The following is a 10,947-nucleotide window of genomic DNA, read 5'->3' as shown; positions in this document are numbered from 1 at the left end:
ATATAAATTTCGTAATGCTTAAGTTGTTACGAGTGTACTGATATAAGTAGGACATGTGACAGCCCGGCAAACTTTGAGAGAAAAAACACTATAAGGGAGTTGTCTCGAGATGGTTATGCATATTCATTAAATGAGTAGGAAGCATCTCTCTCCATTGAATACAGGTGGTTGACGTCAACAACCCTGGTGCTTATTACATTACTTTTACATCACTTTACATCGAATATTCAAAAACAGATTTACAGTAATGAGATGTATCCACCAATCCAAAGAAAGGATGGGCGGGAGCTAGACAGCCCGCTGTGCCGTTTTGTGGACAACGATTCCTAGTGCCAGGGCGGAGAGACTGTCTTGTCAGTATATCCATAATATTTGGCACAACTTCATTACCTTAGTCAAAGGGTGTTCGAGAGCGTCAAACCCATGATGTATCATTGTTAAATTGTGACTGACGTACTGATCTACAAAGACTATTGAGTTGTTATTTAGGATGCACGGTGATTTGTAGATCAGTCAGTCTCGACTCGCTTATAAAGTGGGCTGCAATGTCGAACATGACTAAAGTCAAGGAGGGAGTTCGATTAATTTTGCCCGGGCTGAAAGTTGATTGCTGCCTCCGGGCTTGAGTCGGGTGTCCGCTCTGTCGGACAGCGAAGTTGGCTCAAAATAAAAGTGATGTAAAAAGCACGTGTAGTAATGAGTACGATTCTGTGTTTTCCCATGCAAAAGTGATTGCTTTTGATAAAAACGCTTTATCTGCCTTCCAATAAAACAAACATAAAACATGTATTTTATGGAAAATATATGTTGTATGTTTCTGGACGATACCATGCTGCCTTGTTGACAACATCAACTGACCGGCGCAGATTACTGTTCGATATGAGAGGCGCTCCTCCCTACCCGCTTTCGCCAGACGACGTGACGGACACTTCAACGCGGGCCAAGTCCCTCAAGTGTTCGGGGTCGATTGAGGCGATTGGACAAGAGGCTGAACCACTGACACCCCCCACTGTTTCAACCAACCACAGCCCCTTTCGACTGAAAAGGGACGCTGTCATTATTCTCTTCTTCCTGTTCACTCCACTCACAACAGCAATGGCGGCTGCTGCACGGTTTCTTGTCAGAGGTGCAGTCTCGAAAGCCTCCATCGCGAATGTAAATGTCGGTGCTCAGAGCTCTTTTGGGATCACTCTGCTGAGGTTATCCCCGAGTTTCTCATCCAAAACAAAAACACAAAGAAGGAATGCAGCGCACTTCACCTACCACCCTGACCCTGTCCCCACAGAGTATGGTAAGTGAAATGCCCTTGCATTCTAAAATAATGTGTCAGACAGACAACTATCTTTGCTGAAAAGGTAAAGATGATTTGAAAATATCTTCAGTTCGTGGTCTGTAGATTTTTTCTATATGAGTTAGCTAACTATCTAACTAACATGATAACATTAGCTAGCTGGTTAACGTTATGCCAGCTGCATTCCTGCTTTGCTTTTTCTGTTGGCAAATTGGCTGTGTTGCATTCCCATACTTTAGTTTGGCAGATGTAGATGACAGTCACATGGCTCTTTCTAGGGTACCAGTGAGCATTTCTGGTAGTGGACAGCTGTTTGGAGCTGCTACAAAGTAATTCATAATGATTTCCTTTTTTTTTAACCTTTTTTTCTTCATGTGAATACATTAATATATGAAGGGGGAACATAGCTATATTCAATACAGCTAATTCATGAGTTGAATCAACAGCTATGTTTAAACCCTTTCTGGTGCTTGGAGTCTTCAGATTTGGCTAAAATCGAGTGACAAAAAACACAACTTTTCTTTCCTACATGTATGATACATCTACCTACATGCACATATTACCACGACTAACCGGTGCCCCACACATTGACTCTGTACCGGTACCCCTGTATATAGCCTCACTATTGTTATTTTACTGCTGCTCTTTTAATTATTTGTTACTTTTATTTCTTATTTTTTACTTATATTTTTCTTAACTGCATTGTTGGTTAAGGGCTTGTAAGTAAGCATTTCACTGTAAGGTCTACACCTGTTGTATTCGGCACATGTGACATAAAATGTGATTTGATACTGTTTGTTGTTATCGTATACTAAGCATTTAACAATTGAATTATACATTGACATTGATCCTGTGAAATTCCTGGATATTGCTGTGACTCACTTTTTTTGTGTGGAGACCTCAGAAGTGTACTTTAACATTTCGTATCTCCCAATGTTACAGTGTGAAGTTTTCATGGGCTCACATAAAAAATAATGTATGTGATTGCAAAAATTCTATGCTTCAAAGATAAAGATGTACTTTAATATGATTAATTAAACACAAATCGATACTGTCTTTAACAGGGTATTTCAATAATTACTCATTGTTTTCGTTAAGTGGGTACATTATCGCACAACATCAGCTGATTCAGGAAAGGATTTTCTGAATGACAGTCAAGTGATAAAGACCTTGTGTGATACTGCACACAATTTAACAACAGCCAAAGTGCGGGAATGAATCTTAATCTCAAGGCTTGACAGAACATTTTGGTGTCTGTTGGGGCGGTCAAGATAATTAGCCTACTTCGTGGACAACATTAAATCAAGATTCCTGAGGTAAGATTATGGTTGGTGTACGTTTTGATCGTTTGTTTTCCGAGTTAAAACGGCCTGTTATTAGTTTGAGTTAGTTAAAACCAAAAAAACAACTTGATATTTAGATGGTTAAATGTGGAATGCCTGGTCAAGTGCACAGCCAACACTTCCCGTCCTTTCAAAGTAGGTCACCCTTACATCTAGACGTTCCGCTAGCGGAACACCTGCTCCAATATCCAATGATAGGCGTGGCGCGAATTACAAATTCCTCAAAAATACAAAAACTTCAATTTTTCAAACATATGACTATTTCACAGCATTTTAAAGACAAGACTCTCCTTTATCTAACCACACTGTCCGATTTCAAAAAGGCTTTACAGCGAAAGCAAAACATTAGATTATGTCAGCAGAGTACCCAGCCAGAAATAATCAGACACCCAATTTTCAAGCTAGCATATGTCACAAAAAACAAAACCACAGCTAAATGCAGCACTAACCTTTGATCTTCATCAGATGACACACCTAGGACATTATGTTATACAATACATGCATGTTTTGTTCAATCTAGTTCATATTTATATCAAAAACCAGCTTTTTACATTAGCATGTGACGTTCAGAACTAGCATAGTTCCGGTGAATTTACTAAATTACTCACGATAAACGTTCACAAAAAACATAACAATTATTTAAAGAATTATAGATACAGAACTCCTTTGTGCAATCGAGGTGTCCGATTTTAAAATAGCTTTTCGGTGAAAGCACATTTTGCAATATTCTGAGTAGATAGCCCAGCCATCACGGCTAGCTATTTAGACACCCACCAAGTTTAGCCCTGACCAAACTCCGATTTACTATTAGAAAAGTTTGATTACCTTTGGTGTTCTTCGTCAGAATGCACTCCCAGGACTGCTACTTCAATAACAAATGTTGGTTTGGTTCAAAATTATCCATTGTTATATCCAAATAGCGGCTTTTTGTTTGTGCGCTCAAGACACTATCCGAAGTGTAAATAAGGGTCACGAACATGGCGCATTTCGTGACAAAAGATTTCTAAATATTCCATACCGTACTTCGAAGCATGTCAACCGCTGTTTAAAACCTCTTGGGGCTAGGGGGCAGTATTGAGGATTTTGAAAAAAATATGTGCCCATTTTTAACTGCCTCCTACACCAACTCAGAAGCTAGAATATGCATATTAATGTTCAGGTTTGTATAGAAAACACTCTGAATTTTCTAAAACTGTTTGAATGGTGTCTGTAAGTATAACAGAACTCACATGGCAGTCAAAACCCTGAGACAAATTCTGACAGGAAGTGCATACCTGATGTGTTGAATTACCTTTAAGCCTATGCCATTGAAACACACAGGGGCTTATTAATTTTTGAGCACTTCCTATGGCTTCCAATAGATGTCACCAGTCTTTAGAAAGAGTTTTGAGTCTTATACTGTGAGAACTGAATGAACAAGAGCCTTGGAACGGTGGTGGCCGATTAGGCTCTGGCGCGCGAGTTCATGTTTGGTACTCTCGTTTTAAAAGAGAATGCAAACGTCCGCCTTGAATATTATTCATGTTCTGGTTAAAAAAGGCACTAATGATTTATGCTATACAACGTTTGACATGTTTGAACGAACGTAAATATTTTTTTCCCCCTCGTTCATGACGAGAAGTCCGGCTGGCATAGATCATGGGCTAACAACACGGAGCTTTTTGGACATAAATTATGAGCTTTTTCGAACAAAACTACATTTGTTATGGACCTGGGATTCCTGGAAGTGACATCTGATGAAGAGAATCAAAGGTAATGGATTATTTACATAGTATTTTCGATTTTAGATCTCTCCAACATGGCGGTTAGTCTGTATCGCAAAGCGTATTTTTCTGGGCGCAGTGCTCAGATTATTGCAAAGTGTGATTTCCCAGTAAGGTTATTTTTAAATCTGGCAATCCGGTTGCGTTCAAGAGATGTAAATGTATTCTTTGAATGACAATATAATATTTTACCAATGTTTTCGAATAGTAATTATTTAATTTGTTGTGCTGCTTGACTGGCGGTTATTGGAGGGAAACGATTTCCTCAACATCAACGCCATAGTAAAACGCTGTTTTTGGATATAAATATGAACTTGATAGAACAAAAAATGCATGCATTGTCTAACATAATGACCTAGGAGTGTCATCTGATGGAGATTGTAAAAGGTTAGTGCATCATTTTAGCTGGTTTTCTGCTTCTGGTGACGCCTGTCTTTGAATTGACAAAACATTACACACAGCTATTGTCAATGTACTCTCCTAACATAATCTAACTTTATTATTTTGCCGTAAAGCCTTTTTGAAATCGGACAACGTGGTTAGATTAAGGAGATGTTTATCTTTCAAAGGGTGTAAGATAGTTGTATGTTTGAGAAATTTGAATTATGACATTTAATTGTTTTCAAATTTGGCGGTCTTGATATTTCACCTGTTGTTGATTGGGTGTACCAGGGGTGGGACGCTTGCGTCCCACATAGCCCATAGAGGTTAAAATCAATTTTTATGCCATTTTTCTCGTAAAAAAGCCATAATATTCCGACCGGGAATCTGCGTTTAGGTAAACAGACGAAAGAAAATAAAGCATGGGGTCGACTCGGGCACGAGCCTGAGTCTCACAGTACTGTGACCAGCCACTATCCAAACGCGCTACTTTTTTTCAGCCAGAGCCTGCAAAGCCACGATTCAGCTTTTTGCCGCCTTCTGAGAGCCCATGGGAGCCGTAGGAAGTGTCACGTAACAGCAGAGATCCCCTGTAATGGATAGAGATAATCAAGAAGGGCAAGAAATTGTCAGACAGGGCACTTCCTGCATGGAATCTTCTCAGGTTTTGGCCTGCCAAATGAGTTCTGTTATACTCACAGACACCATTCAAACAGTTTTAGAAACTTTGGAGTGTTTCTGTGTGTTGTTATTATGTTATAATTAAGTCTATGATTTGATAGAGCAGTCTGACTGATGTATGTAAAGTCATAAACAACTCAATGCTTGAAGCACAGCGAAGAGCTGCTGGCAAACGCACGAAAGTGCTGTTTGAATGAATCCTTACGAGCGTGCTGCTGCCTACCATCGCTCAGTCAGACTGCTCTATCAAATCATAGACTTAATTATAACATAATAACACACAGAAATACGAGCCTTAGGTCGTTAATAAGGTCAAATCCAGAAACTATAATTTTGAAAACAAAATGTTTATTCCTTCAGCGAAATACGGAACCGTTCCGTATTTTATCTAACTGGTGGCATCCATAAGTCTAAATATTCTTGTTACATTGCACAACCTTAACTTTACTTACGTAAAATTCTGGCAAATTAGTTTGCAACGAGCCAGGCGGCCCAAACTGTTGCATATACCTTGATTATGCGTGCAATGAACGCATGAGAAGTGACAATTTCCCTAGTTTAATATTGCCTGCTAACCTGGATTTCTTTTAACTAAATATGCAGGTTTAAAAAAATACACTTCTGTAAAGCCTATCCACTCCCGAGATTAGGCTGGTGTAACCGATGTGAAATGGCTAGCTAGTTAGCGGGGTGTGCGCTAATATCATTTCAATCGGAGACGTCACTCGCTCAGACCTTGAAGTAGTTCTTCCCCTTGCTCTGCAAGGGCTGCGGCTTTTGTGGAGCGATGGGTAACAATGCTTCGAGGGTGGCTATTGTCGATGTGTTCCTGGTTCGAGCCAGGGTAGGGGCGAGGAGAGGGACGGAAGCTATACTGTTACACTGGCAATACTAAAGTGCCTATAAGAACATCCAATAGTCAAAGGTATATGAAATACAAATGGTATAGAGAGAAATAGTCCTATAATTCCTATAATAACTACAACCTAAAACTTCTTACCTGGGAATATTGAAGACTCTCATGTTCTGAGCAAGGAACTTAAACGTTAGCTTTTTTACATGGCACATATTGCACTTTTACTTTCTTCTCCAACACTTTGTTTTTGCATTATTTAAACCAAATTGAACATGTTTCATTATTTATTTGAGGCTAAATTGATTTTATTGATGTATTATATTAAGTTAAAATAAAAGTGTTCATTCAGTATTGTTGTAATTGTCATTATTACAAAAAATAAAATATAAAATCGCCCGATTAATCGGTATCGGCTTTTTTCCCCGGGTCCTCCAATAATCGGTATCGGCGTTGAAAAATCATAATCGGTCGACCTCTAGTGGTGACTCCTCAGCACTGCGATGCAGTGCCTTTGACCGCTGCACCACTCGGAAGGCCAAGCAAAGGTATTTTAAGGGAGTATGCGAGCACACTCTTTCAGTTTGGTTAGCCACCAGCCAAACTGAAGTATGCTGACACCTTTAGTTTCATGTCTTTGGCAAGGGCACTTATTATAAGGGTAACGTGACTGACTGGGTTAAGACTTTGTTAGCCTGCGGAGCTAAGGCCTAGGCATTGGTTCTGTGACTTGCGACGCTTTTGTGATGAGTAAGTTGTTAGAAACCTGAAAAGTTGCATTGTGTGGTGCACTGGAGACCTGAGTTAGAACACCATCAGTCAAACTAATACGTCTTCAGGTCAATGGCAATAATGTTGCTCATCACATGCATGGATCACTAATCCACCTCTGTTGCAGTCTCATTGGACTACACAGAACCTTCTGCTTCTGTTTGCCAAAGAAAGTGTTGTTGTGCAGTAGGCTTGAGTTTGAACCCAGTCAGTCATGTACAAAATTATTGGCACCCTTGATCAAGATGAGCAAACAATATTGTCTAAAATAAATAATACAAATCCTGTGCTTTATTGTATGCAAAACAAAATAATGAAATGTATATTTTATACTAAAACAATTGCTCAGAGACATTTTGTTTAACAAGTGACAATATGTTTTCTAAAAAAAAGATATGGGTCAAAATGATTTGCTCCCATGCTTTAAAAGAAAAATTTTTTATTTTTTTTTATATACCTTTCAGTACCTCACCTTGTGAGGATGATGGCACTGAGACTTTTCCAAAATGTTTTATGAGACTGGAGAACTCCATACATAATATTTCCAGATCCTTTATATTCTGACATGGCCATTGCAAAATGTAGATTTTTGTGTTCAATTAACAATTTCTTTGGATTTTGGGTGACTTGGGGTTATTGACTTGCTGGAAGATCAACCTCCGGCCAAGTTTCAGCCTCCTTGCAGAGGCAACCAGGTTTTTTGGGAAAAATATTAGGGTACCGGTTAAAGTTCATGATGCTGTTGACATTAACAAGGGCCCCAGGACCAGTGGAAACAAAATGGCCCCATAAAATCAGATCAACCACCATACTTTACAGTAGGTATAGGGTTATTTTCTGCTTATGCATCCTTATTTTGACCACAAACCCACCACTAGTGTGCGTGGCCAAAAAGCTATATTTTCATATCATCCAACAAATGTAAACGCCTAGAGTTTGATAAACGGCATTGGCACTTGGATTGAAACTGGTGTTATGGTCAGATGATGTGAGAAATTGTTATGGGAGCCAAATAGCATTTCTTGTCACACTCCCTTATAACGTGTCCTGCCCATTCTGTGACCATAATGCAGAAGGCACAACCATGTTCCAGTGTGTCTTAGGATTCAGGAATAGGGTCATAGTAGCTTATAGCCCAAACGGTTCAAACGCTAGTCAAGTTCATAGGAAGAAAATAAATTCAACATATTGATTTGATTTATTAGGATCCCCATTAGCCGACACCAATGGCAACAGCTAGTCTTACTGGGGTTCGACACATAACGAAAAATACTATACAATTTACATTTAAAACATTAACCTGTGTGTGTCTATCTGTTAGACGTCAGTACATACACAACAAGTAGGTCACATGGGGGAGAGGTGTTGTGCCGTGAGGTGTTTCTTTATTATATACACTGCTCAAAAAAATAAAGGGAACACTTAAACAACACAATGTAACTCCAAGTCAATCACACTTCTGTGAAATCAAACTGTCCACTTAGGAAGCAACACTGATTGACAATAAATGTCACATGCTGTTGTGCAAATGGAATAGACAACAGGTGGAAATTATAGGCAATTAGCAAGACACCCACAATAAAGGAGTGGTTCTGCAGGTGATGACCACAGACCACTTCTCAGTTCCTATGCTTCCTGGCTGATGTTTTGGTCACTTTTGAATGCTGGCGGTGCTTTCACTCTAGTGGTAGCATGAGACGGAGTCTACAACCCACACAAGTGGCTCAGGTAGTGCAGCTCATCCAGGATGGCACATCAATGCGAGCTGTGGCAAGAAGGTCTGCTGTGTCTGTCAGCGTAGTGTCCAGAGCATGGAGGCGCTACCAGGAGACAGGTCAGTACATCAGGAGACGTGGAGGAGGCCGTAGGAGGGCAACAACCCAGCAGCAGGACCGCTACCTCCGCCTTTGTGCAAGGAGGAGCAGGAGAAGCACTGCCAGAGCCCTGCAAAATGACCTCCAGCAGGCCACAAATGTGCATGTGTCTGCTCAAACGGTCAGAAACAGACTCCATGAGGGTGGTATGAGGGCCCGACGTCCACAGGTGGGGGTTGTGCTTACAGCCCAACACCGTGCAGGACGTTTGGCATTTGCCAGAGAACACCAAGATTGGCAAATTCGCCACTGGCGCCCTGTGCTCTTCACAGATGAAAGCAGGTTCACACTGAGCACATGTGACAGACGTGACAGAGTCTGGAGACGCTGTGGAGAACGTTCTGCTGCCTGCAACATCCTCCAGCATGACCGGTTTGGCGGTGGGTCAGTCATGGTGTGGGGCGGCATTTCTTTGGGGGGCCGCACAGCCCTCCATGTGTTCGCCAGAGGTAGCCTGACTGCCATTAGGTACCGAGATGAGATCCTCAGACCCCTTGTGAGACCATATGCTGGTGCGGTTGGCCCTGGGTTCCTCCTAATGCAAGACAATGCTAGACCTCATATGGCTGGAGTGTGTCAGCAGTTCCTGCAAGAGGAAGGCATTGATGCTATGGACTGGCCCGCCCGTTCCCCAGACCTGAATCCAATTGAGCACATCTGGGACATCATGTCTCGCTCCATCCACCAACGCCACATTGCACCACAGACTGTCCAGGAGTTGGCGGATGCTTTAGTCCAGGTCTGGGAGGAGATCCCTCAGGAGACCATCCGCCACCTCATCAGGAGCATGCCCAGGCGTTGTAGGGAGGTCATACAGGCACGTGGAGGCCACACACACTACTGAGAATCATTTTGACTTGTTTTATGGACATTACATCAAAGTTGGATCAGCCTGTAGTGTGGTTTTCCACTTTAATTTTGAGTGTGACTCCAAATCCAGACCTCCATGGGTTGATAAATTGGATTTCCATTGATTATTTTTGTGATTTTGTTGTCAACACATTCAACTATGTAAAGAAAAAAGTATTTAATAAGATTATTTCATTCATTCAGATCTAGGAAGTGTTATTTTAGTGTTCCCTTTATTTTTTTGAGCAGTGTATTTTTTTTAGACCACGTTTGCTATTCACTTGCGCTATATAAGATGGAAGGGAGTTCCATGCATTCATGGCTGTGTATAATACTGCACGTTTCCTTCAATTTGTTCTGGACCTGGGGACCGCGAAAATATCCATGGTGGCATGTCTGGTGTGGTAAGTGTGTGTAAGTTGACTATGCAATCAATTTGGAATTTCCAACACAATGTTTCTTAAAGAAACAAAAAGTGACGTAGTCAGTCTTTCCTCAACTCTTAGCTAAGCGAGACTGGTAAGCATAGTATTAATATTAGCCCTCTGATTACAATGAAGTGCAAGACGTGCCAGCTGCAGCTTAACCATTTCTTTCTTTGCAGCACTTGACCATATGACTGGACAATAATCAAGATAAAATTAGAGCCTGCAGGAATTGCATTGTGGAGTGTGGGGTCAAAAATAAGCAGAACATCTCTTTATTACGAACAGACCTCTCCCCATCTTTACAACCTTTAAATCTATGTTTTGACCATGACAGTTTACAATCGACGGTAACACCAAGTAATTTAGTCTCCTCAACAGCCACACCATTCATTACCAGATTCAGCTGAGGTCTAGAACTTAGGGAATTATATAATGCTTTTAATTTTAGAGATGTTCAGGACCAGTTTATTTCTGGCCACCCATTCCAAAACAGACTGCAGCTCTTTGTTAAGGGTTTCAGTGGCTTCATTATCTGGGGTTGCTGATGCGTTTATGGTTGAATCAGCAGCATACGTGGACACACATGCTTTGTTTTAATGCCAGTGGCAGGTTATTGATAAAAATAGAAAGAGTAGAGGGCTCGAGCGCTGCCCTGCGGTACACCACACTTTACATGTTTGACATTAGAGAAGCTTCCATTTTAAAGAAAGCTC

The 10,947-nt window shown here is 40.9% G+C and overlaps 1 protein-coding gene across 1 annotated transcript in view; it reads left to right on the top strand.

Annotated features, from left to right (window-relative positions):
* Nucleotides 1-1,059: 1,059 nt before the first annotated feature.
* LOC106605051 (2-oxoisovalerate dehydrogenase subunit beta, mitochondrial) overlaps nucleotides 1,060-10,947 on the top strand; it is a 90,078-nt gene continuing 80,190 nt past the window's right edge. Inside the window, exon 1 of the mRNA XM_014200299.3 lies at nucleotides 1,060-1,291. Within this exon, the coding sequence (XP_014055774.1) occupies nucleotides 1,096-1,291 (196 nt within the window). The 5' untranslated portion in view covers nucleotides 1,060-1,095. The remainder of the gene's footprint in view (nucleotides 1,292-10,947) is intronic.

Source organism: Salmo salar, chromosome 05 (genome assembly GCF_965601325.2).
Source record: "Salmo salar chromosome 05, fSalSal1, whole genome shotgun sequence".
NCBI classification, from domain to species: Eukaryota; Metazoa; Chordata; class Actinopteri; order Salmoniformes; family Salmonidae; genus Salmo; species Salmo salar.
Note: the sequence above shows the minus strand (reverse complement) of the source record. Positions and strands in the feature narration are given on the sequence as shown.